Source organism: Adelges cooleyi, unplaced genomic scaffold (genome assembly GCF_023614345.1).
Source record: "Adelges cooleyi isolate 19-005CV unplaced genomic scaffold, UGA_ACOO_1.1 ACOO_flye_CR_arks_rails_tigmint_CR_PRNA_248, whole genome shotgun sequence".
Lineage (NCBI taxonomy): Eukaryota > Metazoa > Arthropoda > Insecta > Hemiptera > Adelgidae > Adelges > Adelges cooleyi.
The window spans coordinates 1,044,441-1,064,575 of NW_026095913.1; the positions used below are offsets into that span (position 1 = coordinate 1,044,441).

Genomic DNA, 20,135 nt, shown 5'->3' on the forward strand with positions numbered 1-20,135 from the left:
TTTGTTTGTTTTTATTTGTAAAATACACTGTTTGTTTTAATTATTTCCGCTACAAACAAAAATAATGTATTCTAATTATTAGTTTATACCAGCAATTATTATCAGCAGGTCTGATAAGGCATAATAATCACAAATATACCAATTATTTAGTCTTTTAATTATTACCAAATTGAATATTAGATCTAGCACTAACACGAATGATTAACATGTGTTTTTGGGCACTGGAAATTATTTTTGCATCGTCTTGTCATACATATTTGACGATATTATAATATTAAATATTGTCCGATGAATTAATTGACAGGTATTTCTCTACAGATAATAGTATATCACTTAGTCAATTGCAAATCGCAAGCCAGTTACGTCCATTTTAAATTAAATTACCTCTAATAATTTAATTAAGATGTTTACTAAAATTCAGTTAATATTAAAAACCGTTGTATTATAAATTAAAATGTTAATTTGTTAAAAGTTAACAAGTAAAACAAAAACCACTTGTAAAACGAGTACAGTATAATAATTTGGATTGTATTTTAACCTCATAATGTATCATTTTCACAGAGATTACTTATAGTTTTATAAAAATATATTTTTTTTCTTAAATGAGATATTAGTCTGTGGCCAAATTTGTAGCGCAACACAAAATAGCTCTATAGTTGTATAGACTAATTTGTAAATAAGTTTTCAATTTCACATAAGCAAAAAAAAATTCTTCTTCCTAATGTCAGAACTGGATAGTAATTAAATTGAAATTTGGTTTTTGTAATTAAGTGCAATTTTTAAAAATTGAGTAAGTTTTCACGTAAATACATTTTACAACAGAGTAATTTGCAAATTAAATAAAAATATTCCAGTCCAGTATAAACCAGCACAATCCAAACCAAGCACAATATGAACTAACAGGAAGAATTAGCCAAAGTGGGCCACTGTATCCACAGATACGCAACAAAACGTATTCTTAAGTGTGATTTTATAGAAACTTTGCGCCTACTGACTACCTTTATTTTTGTTGGTTGGGGCTATATTATACAAGTCGTCTTTTTAAAAATATTTTTGTCAACAATCATTATTAATTGTATTTGCACAATTTCCATTAATTAGTTTTTAATCGACCCGATCTGTACCACAGCTGTTGTTATCGGCTTAGGGTAACTAAAATAGGATAATAGTGTAATATTTTGATTAAAGACCATTGAGATTTCGCATTAGTGTGCATCGATTGTTGTGCCTGGTTTGATAGTCGGCGAGGTCGGATGATTGTTAAGTATATTATATTATGTACTCACGATATGCATGCAATTTACTTGCATCTTCCGTAGTTGGTAATGACTTAACAGCAATCCATTAGACTCTTTTTCGAAAGTTTATCTTATTCCCGTATTATACACATAGGTATTATATATCGTATTCAAGAAGGTTGCATTGTGGTATTTAAATAGAAATTTAATAAGCGCCAGAAAAAGAGACATTACTGAACACATTCCGTTTTTTACTGAAATTTCTATGGAGTCATTACCACCTACTGAAAGGTTAGTAAATTCAGGCGTTTTTTTATATTATTAAAGCCAAGAGCGAAATTAGTGTATAATTTATTAATGATAAATTAACATAAAACATTAAAACGGATAAAGAAATATCATTACAAATTGTTGGAGGTTTCATTATCTTTAGTAAAATAAGTTATTAATATAATATTTCAATATCTGTTTTCACGTGCGCCATACCTAAAAGTTCCTATCTGTCGTTTTTTGGTACTTTTTTTAATTTCTTTATTTTTATTTTATAATTTCTTTAATTTCAAATTTTCAAACAAAAAAGAATACAAAGAGATAGGATTGTTTTAAAATTACGATACACTGAACTAAAATATTAGGTTTCTGGCCTAAGTGACATCCTCCAGGTACATTAAATACAAATAAATTTTTAAAGACCACCTTATTTTATATATATATATATATATATATATATATACTAAGCGTTTATAAAAAATCATTATAAAAATACATCATTACTACTAATTGTAAGTCATTAAATAGAGTTTATAAATATATTTTAGCTACGAGAATGTAAGCAAACAGCGTAAATGTTATTAATTTTTCAAAAGTAGTTAATTTCGGACTGCTTTTCTAACTCTACCTTTGCACTTATACAGGGTGATTCTTTTATCACGAACCAGTCAATATCTCACTGAGATTATCTAATATTAAAATTTTTTTTTTCATATTGTTTTTACACAATGTGATCTAAATTTTTCACATTTTGTTTTTGTTTTTACCCCCCTTCCATCTTAGATTTTTCTAAACTTAAAACAAAGTTTTAGTAACGTACATATTTTATTACCATTTTAAATAGAGAATAATGTATTACAAAATTTGACTGGTCGATAGCCAGTTTTGAATAACTATTTTTAAACTTATAAGAGTTTAAAAATAAGGATGGGTGGGAAAGTGCGGTTGGGAAATGCGCGCAGGTAAAAATAATACTACACTCCACTTCCCCTCCCATCCTAACTTTTAAACTCTTATAACTTCAAAAATAGTTATCCGAAACAGGTTATCGATTAGTAAAAATTTGTAATACATTATTCATTATTTAAAAAGGTAATAAAATATATACGTTCCAATTTAAGTTTCAAAAGTTGCTATTAGAAATTCTAAGTTAGGAGGGGGTAAAAACAAAAAAAAAATGTGAAAAATTGAGATCACATTGTATAAAAACAATAAATTGAATGAAAGAAAAATTAAATTATTAATTAAACCCAGCGAGATATTGACTAGTTCATAAAAAAAGAATCACACTGTATACAAATGTTTAAGAAGCAAACTTATAGATTAATGTATGCGAAGAATAACTTCTGCAGAAAAAGTTTTGTCATAAGTATAATGTTTTCAAGGATTTTGAAAGAAACCAGTTTAGGGGGAGAGTGTTAACCCCGCCAAACATTTAGCAGTGGGGAGGGATATTTAGTAGGTCAGTTAAAGGACCCCCCTCCCCCCTAAATGGTTTTACAATAAGTTTCACTTGTTGTCTCTTAATAATTATTTCCTATCTCGCCTACACTATACAGCTTACTGAAACCGATAAACCTGACAACTTAATAACTTATACTTTTATCAACATAAATATGTTGATAAAAAAATATAAAAACAAGATTTTAAAGTGTCATATTTTATCTTATGTATCCTTTTCAAAGATAAAATAATAATAATTTGTGTTAAGTTAAAATTGTTTAAATCAAAAATTAAAATGTCTTATACTAATCAAATAATTCTTAAAAAATAATTCGTTACCTTCCAATTTTTTTTTAAGAAATTAATTTTAATCTTTTTAAATTTCAGTTTGAATATATGTGCAATTTTGATTAAAAGCCTGAGCTTTAGGAAAACATGGAATAACCTTGTCAATTATATATATATATATATAAAATAACTGCTTACGTCAAGCAAACTGTAAAAAAACACGTACAATAAAATTAATGTAAAAACGTACCTAGTTCAAATATTGTCTTATTGGCGTTTTCGAGTCAAACTATATTATATCGACTATACCTAACCTAACCTTTTAGAACACTAAATCTACAGTTTATACTACTTTTTACTAAATTGTCACCATAAGCTAAAGTAAAAGTATTAAACGTTTAAAAAGAGTGCGCCATATTACTGTTTGGAACCTTTCGCGGTGGAAATGTATCTCCGTCAAGTATGGCTGTTCTTGATGACAACAACGATTATGTCTCAAAATGTGTGTTTCACGTATGCTTGTATCGGTCCACAATTCGTAAATAGTTATACTTATTTCGAGCATTACGAAAAGCTGATGGTAATCGATACAGGATACTCTGAAGAATTAAAACCAAACGTGTCAAAAGAGGAAGCTATTGAAAATCCGGAAAAATTATGGCACGCGGTTGATAAACTATACCATCAACTATTATGTAATTACATGTTCGATATGATTTATTATATGAATTTACTAGGACTGCTTTTTTCAGAAATCGGTGAAGCAGAATTAGACGAACTTGTCCTAACAGACGATCACACCGTTGTTTTTCTAAACGTAAATTGCATTAATTTGTTGAACGTGTTGTACCATTTCGGTATGACGGACGATATGGGTCCGATTTGGGTAGTTCTCATGTTTTTGAAATATTTGATATTGATCGACGAGGATGACATAATGTCTAGGCTGCAACATATTATAGAAGACCATCGGACTATTTATAAGCAACTTGAAGACATGCACAACAAGCAAAATTGCCAGACGGAAAATATGTACAACGATCTATTTGGTGAGTCCGAATACTCCAAACGTTTAAATGCACTCAGTTCGAATCCACAACAGTATAAAATAGTTGACTTCATAGCAGCCTTGAGAGAATCAATTTATAATAGATACTTACATGTTTCTCGTTTAATGAGTATTGACACTTCTTGTCAAATCTACTTTTCTGGTACTCACTTGCGCTTGCAGCCATTTTGGACTCGAGAAGAATTCGTAAGACGTTTGCTGGTCGACTTTGCAGAGATAACTGAATGGGAAGATATATACGAACGAATTAAAATTGTATATGAAAATAGACCATTCTACTCGGTTAGGGAGTTTATCGAAAACGTGTCGAAATCGCACAGTTTTTTTATAAACTTAGTGAAATTTATATTGTTTAACATCCTTTGGAAACACATGACGTTAATTAACTTGTCTTTGCCTGTTGTATCGGACATCGAAGAACAACCACATAGACTAGGGCTTCCGTGGAATGATCACCATACGGCTGTTCAGCAGATAAGTGATTTGAATAATTTTACGGCTAGATATTTTAAAGCAAATATTGATTATTTTAAATTGAAAGACGATTTAGAATTAGCATTTATTGATTATGTGATGAAAACGCCAGCGAACCGAATTACTGATGTGCAGGTAAACAAGAAAATAAAAGAATGGCTATCGAACAATATGGATGAAATTTATTCACGGGTATTTGGATGTGAAACAAAGATAGAAAGATCATCCGGCCGCGTCTCCAAAGAATATATTGTACAGCGAATGGAGATCTTGAATGAAATAAGCAGTGATTATGAAATGGATATATTACAACCTTTAATTGAAGACCAATTAATGAATAATAACAGTTCATTTGAAAGTGTATATAGTAATGTTTTGTTTTATTGCTTTGTGACAAGAGTTCTTTTTGCTGACCAAGATATGAAAATAGAGTTTGATGTTATTTGGTCATTCGTAAAGTTTTCTGATGAATTTTTGGGTATTACAAACAGTGTTGAGAGTTATTTAGTTAATTTTATCTAGAAACATGATATGTAAGTTATCTAGATAAAACTTCCTCATATTTTATCTTATCTAGACACATATTTAAATTAACCTAACTGGTTAGGTAAGGTTATCTTTATCTTATATAGATACTGTTTTTGTTATCTGTGCTCAACACTGATAACAAGTTATTTAACTCTAAAGCGTTTTTAAAATTGTTTATATAAACAGCGTTTAGTGATAGTGTTAAATGTTAAATTTATTTTAAAATAAAAAAATTAAACAATTATCGCACCTTCTTTTTATCAAAATATTTGTAATACCTGGTTTAATAAAATATTATTACTGTGCACTGTATTTTGTACTAAAATTAATAAATTATTAGTGTTTGAATTGTTCTTTTTTAAATTATTAAATTGTTTACAGATTATTTAGAATATAATACATTTTATTTTATTATTAGTAGTATTATAAATTACGTTTAATTAGATTTCGTGGTAACAACAACGTCGATATATTAGTATTTACACAATTGTTTATCATACATACAAAATAGTGGGAATAATCATTTATATTTTATACAGACAATACGTGGATGATATGAACAAAAGGTTTGGAAATGGTTGATTTTTAAAGTGGCTGTGGATTTATTTAAAAGTTTCGACTTTTATACATTATTGGTGTATCGCACGATTGGAATTGAAGGTCAGATGGCGGATACTTACGTCTTGTCTACATGCATTGTTTACTTCTCTCAAAATGATATGCTATTTCTCACACAAGACCAAAGAAGATGCGCAAAGAAATCCTGGAGTTTGTTAGACCCTTTAAACGTTTAAACCGGAATCAAGTTTCTAACTTAGCTGGCTTTGGCACCTACGATAAAGTCACATGTGAAAATGACCCTTTTAAGTGTAAGGTTTTGTGTTCCGGCAAACGATAACAAATTAGTTTTATGAGGCGTTACACGCACATGAAACAGTTTTTTGGGTTTTTCCTTAATTAAATAAAAGTTTAGGTATAGAATTTTGTACATGTTAAGTATGTGTTATAGCGCTACTTTATAGCTTCACCGTTAATCTAATTTTCAGATCTTCAGTCAAAAAATTACGATTTAAAAAGTGAAATAAGGAAATACGTTTTAAACCCTTCTAAGGGAAAGAGTTTTTGGTATTTTTTTTATGGAAAAGTCATAAGGTACAAAATACCTTTAACAAAGCTAAACACGGCGTTAAGAATATCGGTCTTAAAATTTCCAACGGGGTTTCTTCCGAGAAAAACGCCTTTACTAGTGGATTCAAAAAGGTGAAAAATTAAACGGTTAACGTAAAAAAATACAAACTGATTTTCCAATGAAAATGGTATACCTAATTTATTGTTAAACTGTTTTGCTAATCTGTTTACCAAACACTTGGCATTCGCAAAATGGGAACAATGACATACTTTAACCTTCGCGTTAAACTGGTTCATGTTTGTTTTTTTCGAATATTATGTAGAATAATTAATCACTATATTTATTAGTCTAATTAACATAGAGAAAAACAATATGATAAATTAGTAAAATATATCGTTTAAATCATTTTCGTAGTAAACAAAACTACTCTATACTAATTCAACTACGTCTGAAATAACTACCAGCAGGTCTATCAACGTAATACCAATTATTTGGTATCGGGCAGTTATCTATAGGCAGTTATCCTAAATATTTAGACTTAAGTCATTACGATTCATCACCTCTTATTGTAATTTAAGTTTTAACACAAGGTTTTTAACGTACATTTAGACGGGCTTAAAGGACAACTCGAATAAAATAGGTAACAAAGTGTACTACATCAACGCACTTGGCCGAACATATCAACGTTAAGAAAAAAAAGTTGTGTCAAGGTTTCACTTAGTCTGTCTTGGACGGTTTCCAATATTCGCGAAGCCACGAAAGTGAAACTGTTTATAGGGAAACGCATAGTCTTAAAAGCGCTAAATGTTAAGTTTAATATTAAAAAATTAGAGCAAACCCTAATGTAAAACCAATAAAATATAGATCAGCCGATTTTCCTTACTAGATATTTGTGCTGAATAAATGCTAAACAACATATATCGCTTTGTCCCTTACTTCAATTTGTATCTTACGGAAACTATTAATTAAAATACAGCTGAAAATCGTTTTGCTTTGTTTTGTAATTATATAAATTTTATTAAAAATATCCATCATCAAGAAGATTTCATTTTTTTAAACAGTTTTTTAACGCGTACATAAAATACTTATTAAATACACCATTACGGAGCTAAAATATTTAAAGAACGCCGGAAATTTAACGTCTTACAACGTATAAATATCCGGGTAAAATAATTAACAATTCAGACGTTGATCACATTAACTATTGAATAATTAATAACAAGTCATTATTTTAAAGAAGATTTATAATGATTTGTTAGGTAATTTATAAAGATGTGGTACAACTAATAAAAAAAAAAAATGTAACAAAATGTAAGTGTTTCATTAATGATGCAATCATATTTTCGCATCGTCTTAGCTAAAATATTTGACTACATTATAATGTAAAATTGTATCCGGTAAATTCATTGACAGGTATCCCTGTACAGTCAATACTGTATCACTCGGCCATTTACAGATCGCAAGCCAGTTAAGTGTATTTTAAATGAAATTACATTTATTCTACTGAAGATGTTCACTAAAATTCAGTTAATACTATAAACCATTGTATTATCAATTAAAACGTTATTTTGTAACAGGTAAACAACTAAAACTAGTATAGTTGTCTGTTTTGGATTGTATTTTAGCATAAGAATATAATGTAGTTTTAGAAATTGTATGTAGTCATTTTCACGTTACAATATTCAAAAATGATTTTAAATATTTTAAAATATTAAAAAATTAGGGATTAGAGATAAAAGATAACATATCCATGATTCAATGTTTATCCGTGGAATGGAGAAAATAACTAGTTTTTTTAAAATTAGAACATATGTTCTTAATACCATAGTTATGCATAATTTTTTTTACAAAAATGTTAGCTTTTAAATTTTAAATTTTCATCACCCTGTTCGTTTTCTATTACTTTGAAAAGATGACACTCACCCCATTATAATTGTCGTATGTCATCGGTTTTCTAGTAGCCCACAAAGATCGTATTTATGTTCGCATTGTTTCGCTAGGTGAAAACAACAACGATGACTAGACACAATGAATTGTTTTGAGATAATGATCGACAAACGGTTCTTGTACCTTATATTCAATCACAGTTATGGTGACCGATGGTATAGTGTTATCGACGGTGATCAGTATTATTATTTAATGGAATATTGCTTTGCTACTGTTGTAAAAACCGAACGGACATTGATCTTAAATCCACATCTTTACAATGTCATAGCAAACGAACCGATTGATGCAAATTTAAATTTTGAACCCTGCCACTTTTTAAAATGTCTGTCTACATGAAATTAAATTTCATCGGATATTTTCCGAGGTACCATTAGTTGGTTTCCTCTTTTCCAATGCCGAGTTAACGGCGGAATCGTACGACGCTATTGCCAAGCGTTTTTGAAGAGATAAAATATTAGAGGGGTGGCCACGGGAAACGGGAGGTTTAATTTATAAGCGCGTCCAAGGGAAAAAAATGAAAATAAATAAGAAAGGCGCAACGATTGACTTTATTGTGCGTGCCGTCGAAAATTTTCGGGTAAATCGAATTCGGATGTTTTCGAAATGACGGATTGTCAGAGTCATCTAACTAAATTAGCGTCAACCACCGTGGCCCGGCGCTGGCGTTTGCCCACTACGCCTGCGTCCCTTTGCCTTGGGAATACCGCGCGTGTGTGTGTGTACTAGCCGGGAAATCCGTTTTCCGTCGGCGGTCGGAAAATCAGCGTGTCAGTTTCCCGCTGGCGCCTTTGGTGTTCGCGAGCGCACTCTGCCTCTCTCTCTCTCTCTCTCCCTTCCCGTAACGAGCTCGACGTGTGCAACGACATAATAGTGTATAAAAACCGTTGAAAAAAATAATATAAATAAAACCAAACTTAAAAAAACCTTTCCCGCCATGTTACGGCACCGGCGATGCCGGGGTCCAGGCCGTTGACGTGAACATCTCTAACCGGCAAAGTTAAGTCACGTGTGCTTCACGAGTGCCGACAATGTGGTACGCGGTGATCTCCGTCCTGGCAGCGTGTGCACTGTGTGTCGACGGTCAATTACAAGAATCAGGTAAAAAAAAAAAATTAAATTAAATAAAGCAGCATAGTTGGGACGGAGCGTATTGTGGGTGGGGGAGGTCACAGGTGATTAGGAACCATTAACAGCACAGCTGAAAGTCATAATATCACATTGAAACAAACGCTTCGATGCGAATCTCAATAAGATGGTAGGAATTTCGTTTCAAGATTCAAGCGTTATGAAGACCAAAATATGTTTGACATAATTGTAGGTATTAGGATTTAGAATACAATTTGGGTTTTTCATGTTATGTAGCCCTACTATGGATCTAATTTCCAAACGTTTTGTTTCAAAACTTTATCTAAAAATGATAAATAAATAAATATGGTCTCTTCTTTTTGGAGTTTTGTGACATTTTTTGGTTTGTCTCTTAAAAGTTTGACAATAATTCAACTTTTTCTTTAAAAGTGGTTGCGCACCCTAATTTTAAGGGGAAATATATGTACATATTTTACGAATTTGTACAGTAAGGGATGCGAACTTTTTTCATTTTGCTTGAATGGAGCATCTTTTAGGTACAATTTTCAGGTTTGCTATAAGAAGCAATCGGATCATCGGTTTAGAATATATTATCGTTGATCTAAATAGAAATTAAAAAAGACAATTATAACAAATCATACCTTCGATTTTCGAAAACAAATTTAAATATATTATAACACCAAGTATAACGTTTGCCAGATAATCAAGAAAAGTGAATTAAAATAAAAAACAGCCGGTTTGTTTTGAAATCTAATTTTTACACAGGAAACGACTATGGGGGTTTTAACCATAGTGGTGTAAGTCAAATTTTCGCGAAGACGACTTAAGTGCAGGACTAATATTTTGAAAAACTAATTTGTCGATTGACAGAGTAAAGTGAATCTCATTCCACTGTAGATCATGGTTTTATTCGATCACTATTATATCATTCAAGAATGTATTCTAGAACTTCTATTACAACCCTTCGTTTCATTAATTTCGGTTTATGTGACTCGTCCCGTTATAGTTTCAACTCCCTCGATCATAGACCGAGATGTCACGAGCATGTTGAAGGTTGGAAAAGAAACAAAATAGTAAAACCATAATACTGTATTGGGTAAGAGAATACCGTTGTAAACAGTTCGGTTAAAATTGTATTGTAAAAGTCAGTATATATAACTTTACGCCTTATTTGATAAAAAAATGTTGTTAGTCTTTTATAGCTACAAAAAAGCTATATTTATCAAAATAAAAAAAACACTAAAGTAAAACGTGTATTTTTCGATGATGCTTCTTGATTACATTTTTTTTAAAATTAAAGAATGCTGTATAAAATTGAGCCGATTTTTTTTGAAATACCTACTTCAGTTGGGATTATTTTCTGTTGTATAATAGAAAAGTATTATTCGTAGTCATTTTTTTTATCTTAATATTATGTTTTTAAAACATGTATAATTTTTGAAACACACTATTAATGACAGTTCTTAATTAAAATAAAGTGTACAAAATCCGAGTCAATAAGTTAAGCAGATATAGGTAATACTTTTTTTTTGTGTGAAAAATGAAAAAAATTGGTCTCCTCGGAAATGTAAATATTAATAAATATTAATGATGGAACTACTTTTTTTTTGAGCCAATGTTTTGTGCAATTCGGCTTTATGTTTATTACTTTCTTTCTGTTTTTACCCAATCTTTTTCTTCGGAATGGCCTATTCGAACATTAAGTAAGCTGAACGCGTTCAAACGTCTTGGGAATGTTTTGGGGTATGTTTCCGAATGTCCGGTCTACGCCAAACAGAAACAAACGACTATGTGCTTCGTGACCGTTTCGGTTTCACCTCGGCGGAATATTATAATATTTCATAAGCCTTACCTAGTCCACCCCGAAAGCGTCAAGGAAGTATAAAATACAACTTTATGTATTCTCGCAGAAACGCGAAAAGAAAAGAAAAACCACTTGACGGAGTTTTTAACTTTTATAATCTAATTAACTTGGTGGTTTCGCCGGGAATAATAATAAATTTACACTGTTGAACATATTTATTATTTTTTTTATCATGAAAATGTATTAGCGTTATACGATGGTGTATTTTGATCCCTCGTGTTACATCAGGAAGAGCATAACTATACAGATATTATATTATTTATTGAATAAACATGACACTGGCATTTTGGCGATCTGCACATACATTTTGTTTACGGTCGGTAAATTATAAAATTGTCGCTTAATTTATTATTGTACATTATCAACTCGAGGGGAAATGTTATAAAATCTTAAGATTCTAGATTTTTGTAAAAAATCAAAAAAATCCTTAAGCACCAATACAGAAGTGAATACAACTGTAGAATTATTCAACACTTACAATTTTACTTTGAATTATTTAGAGAAAAAAAAATACCGAAGCTTTGATTGGAAAACATGTTGTCGCTAGATTGAACACAGAATTTTTCAAAACTTATTTTTTTTCTAGATCATACAAAATTAAAAAAAAACCTATCTAGTATAATTAAATAACGGCTATCCAACCGGCAAAGGTGTACTACTTAGGACTTTAGAGCCTTGGGACGATTTTCCGCCATCGTGCTTGAGTAGGACACCCTTTTTATCTTGTTTATTTCTCTAACCAAGTTAACGATGATATTCCTAGCTTATAGTCTCTGGAGTCAACTGAGGTCCAAGCCACACCAGGTTCTCCCTTAAATCCCCAAGTTTTAGGTTAATATATATATATGTATATATTTAATTTTAATTAGTAAGCCATCGAGCACTACGAATATAAAAACAGTAATCGTGTTAATTAGATGTTTGACAAAAATTATGCAGAGCTTTCAATGTTCAACCAAATTTCTTTTTTTCTGATTACAAATTAATTACGCGTTGGTTGAATAAACACAACGTGATTTGTATGCAAGGTTTTTTTTTAAATTTAATTTAATTAGACAGCATAATATTATACAGTGCATTCGATTACAATGGAATTATTACCACGGAATGTAAATAACTATAAAGCACTAATTAATCATCAAAAGTTTTCGCAGTACAAGAGATTTCAATATATGTTTAGTGTATACGAAATATATGCAGACACCGCGCTAAATGTTCTTGACAATGGCTTGAGTAAAAAACCCTTTGGTTTAAAAAGTTTTAAAATGATTGAACTGCAATTTTTAATAAAATAATAGTGGACGATTTTAAATTTAAAAAAAAAGTTTACTTACAATAATTGTAAAGGTATGTGACCATCAAAAAAAAACAAACATGAGGTTTGTTGTTTTTTCATAAATAAAAAAATGTACTTTGGTTCATTCGTTTGCAGTTTACCGGTCTACAGATAAATAGTGTTGGAAAACTAATTTTATCACATAAGCGAGATTTTTTTTACTATTAGATAAGAAAATGATAAATATGATTTTATTTACTTTGAAATATAATATAGGTAATATAATAATTGTAATGATATTGAACAAAGTTTTTTTTTGTTTATTATATAGCCTATATTATACAATATTTAGCTCGACAATTATATTGAGAACGATTGAGTTATAATATGTTATATTACATATATACAAATAATTAAATTCAAGTAACATTATTAAATTATAACGATTGTTAATCTTTACAACTAAATAGAATAACAGGATAGAAAATTAATGGTAAAACCAAACGAAAATGTATAATTATAAAAGTGATTAAAACGAGCTAATTAAATTGAAAGGCCGGTGCTCTTCAGCAAAGAAAGAAATGAAAAAAATGACCGAAATTGTACAAAGTTCCCAACAAAAACTATTCCCGTTATCGGTATTGGTTTTGTTTGTGTCTTATACCAACTGAATTATAATACAGATGGTTTTTTTTCTTCCAGTAATGTATTTTTAACTATCTGCAACTTTTTCATTTTGTTTTACAAACGTATCTGAAAACCGTAGTAAGACATTATGGTTGTGTTTCGACAATGGTCTGCCAGTTTGATTTTGTTGTGAAGTAATCAAAACTTTTTCGTCATTACTTCTCTGTATCTCACAATTATTATTTTTGTGTACAATATAATATTTTGTTTTTTTATCTTGCATTTAACAATGACGTATTTTATTTAAATATTAAAACAAAAAGTAGTTTTGTAACAATGTTTCAAGTATGATAGCTGTTGTTTGTAAAAGATTCTGTACTCGTGTTTGATCGACTACATTTTTTTTCTCATATTTTTTTATTTTTAATTCAGACGATCGCTGTAAAACTTAAAAGAAATATGACTTCGGCAAAAGAAATCAGAGTGTTGGCTGGTGGCTCGTCCATTTAATGGCTTTCTTTTAATACCTATGATAATAATATGTCATAACTTTGCACGTCACGATATATTGCTTGTTTTTGACTACATATAAGCAATTTGGTCGATAAAGAACTGCTTCATAAAATATATTATTACATAATAAACAGTAGGTACCTACATAAAAATAATAATTTAGAAAACTACCTTTATGTAATAAGTGTATCGGATTTGGGCATAAGTATACAAAAAATAAAAAGCATTAAATTTATATTATGTTTAATACGTAAAATATAATATATTTAATACATATCTTGTATTTTGCAATCAGAACAGTTCTTATACATATTTATGACAATTTTCGTCCAAATAAACAAATATTTTTTATTAAAACTTTAACGCTGATTCTCCATTAAAATATTATCATATTTCTTTGACATAACGGATTAAAAAAAAAAAAAAAAGTTTTGTTTAAGAAGAACAACTTATTACTGCTTTCTTTTACTCGTTTCATTAAAATTAACTTCCATCTCGGGTCAACTTAAAATGTTCATTAATCCCCTTATCGATATAAATTAGTGAGGGTGGAAATTATTACTTTCTTAACAAAATGTAAATACCAAAATAATTATGATACGGATAAAACGAACTGGAAAAAAATCGTTAACTCCGATAATAAAACTGTAACTTTAAAAAAAACCTATTTTATTTATATGTAATTTGGAAATTATTATATTCGATTGGAAACATAAAAATACGAGTACACATAGTCTTATTTTTTGTTTGCTAACTAATATTAAAATTATCTAATATTATATTCTATCCACAAACACCCCCAACATAATATATTAGTATGAATAACTACATTTTAACGTTCAATCATTCAAAACCGTTATGGACACATTTTACACACGTGTGGGGTTTGGTTTAATACTTCTTCTTCCATAAAAGCCAGCCCGTAAAATATAATAAAGGTCTTATGGACAAAATATGACATACATCTTCCTACTATGCATACAGCCGAGGCGAAACAGATGAATTTTGTTGTTAAATGATGGTATTACACGCAAGAAATTCAGTTGTGATATAAGAACCAAGTCTATCGGTTTGATGATAATTTATACAGTACAAAGGACAGCTGAGGGATTTTTATATTAAATAAGCTCCTTCATACGAAGTCTTAACTTATTTCCTCATCGTTAACAGAGAAATGTTTTTAAGATATGTGTCGACCAAGAAATTATACTTATTTACTTTTTTTTTTTGTTTGACAAATTCTAAAAACATTAACACGCTTTACATATTTTCTAGCTTTAGTTCAAAGTCTGAATTTTTTTCCTATCAGGTAATTATAACGGCTACAAACGAGTATCAGCACGAGGTAGTGTTATAATATTCAACAGTCTAATTAGGGTAAAAAAAAAAATATATACGTGCCAGGTATAAATTACGATTTGCGGCTAAGCGCTTGGTAAACATAATATTATACCGGTAACATAATAAATCGAGCGAAAGAAAAAAAAAATGTAATTTTCGGTTAAAGAGGAAAGTAAATAGACCGTCAACAAACGTAATAAGGGACGGAGAAAATTGAAAAATGTTCCTTTAAACGGATTTTTTCTGATCATACATCTTTCTACCCCCCCCCCCTTATACTCGCCGTCTTCGCTTTACACACACACATACACGGATTTCTTTTTTTTTTTAACGTGGCGTCTGTGTATTATAAAAAAAAAAAAATAGTCTGAAAATGGTTTTACATAATAAATGGCCGGTTCGAGGTCCGTTGGTGTATTCAAATGAGTTTAATGTACCGCTCTAATTCCTATATCGTTCATCATTGTTGGTTTCCAGCAACGACCGTGGGCATTTGCATTTTGCTCTTTAGCCGTCCGTCGTCCCTCCGTCTCGCAAATGATTTATACCAAACGACAAGCGTTTGTCATATTCACAATGATTTCATGCCGTTTTTCCAGAAGCCTTTGAAACGGTTTTGTAAATTTGTCCGCGCTAGTAATCCCGACAAAGCTGTTTAGTTGCGCGACATTACTGAATAAAATCTATTATGAACGAAAACAAAACCGTACCGCTTGCTGTTGTGCGATTATAATACAAATGTCTTTTATACGGATTCGAGGAGAGCTTTGTTTAAAAAAAAAAAAAATGTAATCGTCGCCACGCTTGTACTGTCAATAAACATAGAAATAATAATCTATAATATAACACAGCAAGAAATTAACCTAGATATTTTCTTCGCTCCACGGAAAAACATTTAATCGTGAATATGTTATCTCTTATCGCTTTTCTTTTGTCTCTTATCTCATATATTTTATCTCTTACCTCTTATCTCTAATCACTTATCGCAAATCTCTTATTTCTAACTGAAAGTGTAACGCGAAAATGGCGACATCAAATTGCTCGTGTCCAGCCCAATAACAGCAACAACATACAGCATAAAAATACATTAAATTCGACTATGGAAATATTTTTTCCGGTCACAATCATTTTATAAACTATATTTAATGGTTTTTCTCTTCAAAATGTTTGTACGTGCATATTTGGTAGATAACGTGACGTTTCCAACCACTAGAATATAATATATGTATTTTTAAATAAACTATGACGAGTGCAGAGATTATCAAACCCGGATTATTGGACTATTTTTTTAACTAATCTAAGTAATCCAGGATTACAGGATTTAAAATAATCTATTATTCCAATAGGTCGGATAAATGGTGTACAAATAATATATTATGGTTTATAAGTAATCCATCACGGACTACAAATATTCCGTCATTCTAGAAAAACGGGAATACAAATTAAAAATATTCCCAGTACATACGCTAGTAAATATTTTGAGGTAAAGATCCGATATTTATTTTACACATGCTGTAGAAACGCTCATGAACATCCTGGACGACGCGCTGGGGGGTTTCATATTTTGTTTAAATCCAATTTTTCTTGGAAAAATAATTCTTTAAACCATTGAACCATTTCCAAACGAATAAAGAAATCATGCATAATACTGTAACAACCTGTGAATGTCAAATAAGAATTATAGAAACGGTATATATCTTAAATAAGGTTCTAAGATTTTGTGCTATTTTTCATTTTAAAATAAAAAATAATAATCCGTAATCCATAATGTTGGGTGTAATCCGAAAACTCAGGATTATTCAAATAAATGTACTTAAATTTTTTTATTAATCCCAATATGCAATTAATAATAGGTTTTTTTTAAATAAAAAATTGGTAACTCTTTAATCAAATAGCCGTTTTGACGTGAGTACGTCCTATGGATGTAAGGGGGGGGGGAGCAATCCAAAAATTTGCGAAGACGACAATATCGATAGTATCTCAGTGATATATATAAAAATAAGAGAGAGAAAGTGAGTGTAGGAGAGGGAGAGGGACATTTATCAAAAACCTAAAAACAAGGAGAAGGAGCTGATAAGAGATTATTGATAAGCGACAGTAAATCATAAGACAAATTAGCCGTGTATCGTATTATATTATTAATGCCTTTCCTTCAAAGGGAAAAACTGTATTTATTTTTTTCGCTTTATTTCAACAGTCGGCTGATTCTCAGAAAAACAAACGAGCAAACAGACTATAACGCATAACGGTTTATGCTCATAATCGGAATCTTGTATAGCGCCATCAAACAAATTCTATGCTTATATGTGTATTTAAGTATATATATTTGTTTTTTTTTATGCCCGAGACTTTGTAGCACTTTAACATTGCGAAATAAATTGCATTTAAGAAATGCAAGTTTTTCGTTTTGACATTTTATTAATATTTTGCCTTTTTATCGACGTCGACACTCATTAGTTTTACACTTTATATGGTTCGATTATTAGACCTTTGCCTTCCTCTTAGAATATTGGCCTGCGCATATACACAAGACGCAATTACCGCAGCAGACGAACGACCGTATATTTACTGGATAAGGTACTTTGAAATTGAATTTACAATATGCGTGATGACGTAGGTACAATATTATTATCATGTAGAATATATTTTCAATTACTAGGTTTGATAATATTGAATTTTTTACCCGGATGCCGATGATTTCTCTCCCGCACTGCGCTATAATATAAAATATAAATATATATAATAGTAATAATAATAATAAAATGTATATCTAAACGCAAATGAGAGGAGGGCAATAACACCCCATCGGTATACATCCAGAGCAGGAAATTACATACAAATAATAATATATGTTTACCGTCGGATCATATAATACCGTGCAGTATTGGTAATATAAAAATTGTCGGGCTTCCACATGTTATTATCGCGCGTTTACTACACACTATAATATAACATTAATATATTTCATGAACGCATTCCGCTATATTATTCAGGTCATAATAATTCACGGTTGATTAATATTTAAGTGCAATAACGCGTCGCGTTCCACCGGTATGAAAGTCTAGACTTGACTAACGTGAATAATTAACTATTTGTGAATATATTTAAATCGTTCTTTGAAATTTAGTGATCGCCCTTACTGATGAATCGTTAGAAATTATTACTTAAATTGATCAAATTCAATGACCAATTGACAGAGACTAAAGATTACACTTCCATATAAAAACCAATTATGTACGTTTGTTTCAAGTGAAGAGTTAAAAAATTTCGAAAAAATAATACGATTTCCACTAGTTAATAAAAAAAAAAAGCTTTTACAGTATAAAGCATGTACAGTTTAAACTCAGCACAGTGAGCAATTATCACGCGATGGCATACGGTCTGTTAATTTGAAAGCGATTAAATTACAGTCCGACGCTTTTGGATGCGGTTTTACGGTTAGTAAGGAGTTGATTAGCATCAAATCGTTTTCTCGACACTGTCCCTTATATTATACCTTTACTGTCCATTAAGGAGTACGCCGTTACAATTTATACTATCTTCAAATCCACCGCGTTGTAACCGAAGGTATAAACGTTTTTTCGTTTTTGGTTACCAGCTCAAAAGGTATTGTTTTAGCTTGGATACGTTTTAAAAAAATTATGTTTCCTTTCCCTCTGGACCCACGATATTTACTTAACTGCTGAACTAATTTCTTCATATATCAAACCAATACAGATCATAACATTTAGATCTAAAAGTACTATATTGGGTCGTAAATTTAAGAAAATATTATTAACTATTTGCCTTTATTTAGTTTTTTTAGGTACTACTACACTCGTGCTGTACTAAATTTCCAGATTACTATATGTGAACAGTTAACAGATATTTTAAAAACATTTTCATTACATTAATGAATTACGATATATGGTATAAGTGTTCTCATTTGGATAATAGGTATAAAATCTATTAAATAATACAACCGATGCGAAAAGATTGGCAAATGACGAGGGTGACTTTTTACGCTACAATAATTATAGCTGTTAAGAGGACGCCACACCGCCCATTTTTAAGGAGTAAAGTATAGGCAATTTTTTACAAAATCTTTACTTAAAGGTTTAACTGTGATGTGTAACTATGAGTTCAATAGTTAGGACTCTTTTTTAGTAGTTGAATTATTTTTCGGACTATCACAGCATCCTTGACAGCGATTTAAAAAAAAATGTCTGTTGAATTGAGCTTTACCCGAATTAATTTTTCTCAGGCTTCATACAAAGTTAAGGAAAGAAATTCATACATATTATTTATGACAAAAATATCTGTGTTCCATCATCCGTATTTTTTCGATATACTTAATACAGCCAACGCTATATCATTTTTAAAAAAGTTAAAAATGTCCTTTCTTAATTAATTAGTTATTCATTAACTGGTTGAAATATTAAAAAAAAGGGCTATGGTAGAACACAGAAAATGTTGTTGTCTATATTATGTGAAAATTTGGTTTCTAAGTTTTGATTACAGCCTTTGTAAAATTTATCCGCACAAGGCGGGTTTTTTGAAGATAACCGGTGTGTGGCGCCCTCTTAAAAATGTATCTTGGAAGCTGTAAAATAATCCTTCACCACCTTCACATTAAGACTTAATAATTAAATAAGTATAAAAATTTCAATTTAATTCCTATAATATAATAATGATGTTGACAAAAAATAAACTTCTCCACGATATTCACTGTAAGATCCTCTAAAATTCACGTGTCACTTAAAATTTAAAAAATGCAAACTTTTTTAGAAAGTGTTTTTAAAAATTAATCTCTTAAAATGTGAGTGACATACTGTTTTGCAAGAGAAGTTTGCAGGAAAAATCATAGAGCAATATAATATTTTTTTTCCACATTAATATTTTATCACATAACACCTGAGATTGTGAGTTCTTTAGAGATTATTTTTCGAAAATCTGTATTTTCCCCGAATTCTTAATAAGTTAATCTACATGAAAAAAATGTTATTAACATTTTTAAGAATTGGGATTGAAGGGTTAAACTAAAGTGTTTGAACTAATAATAC

The 20,135-nt window shown here is 30.2% G+C and overlaps 1 protein-coding gene across 1 annotated transcript in view; it reads left to right on the forward strand.

The window, feature by feature from the left end:
* The first annotated feature begins 9,176 nt into the window (after positions 1-9,176).
* Positions 9,177-20,135, forward strand: part of LOC126837288 (locomotion-related protein Hikaru genki) — a 101,174-nt gene continuing 90,215 nt past the window's right edge. The window contains exon 1 of the mRNA XM_050571135.1: positions 9,177-9,484. Within this exon, the coding sequence (XP_050427092.1) occupies positions 9,415-9,484 (70 nt within the window). The 5' untranslated portion in view covers positions 9,177-9,414. The remainder of the gene's footprint in view (positions 9,485-20,135) is intronic.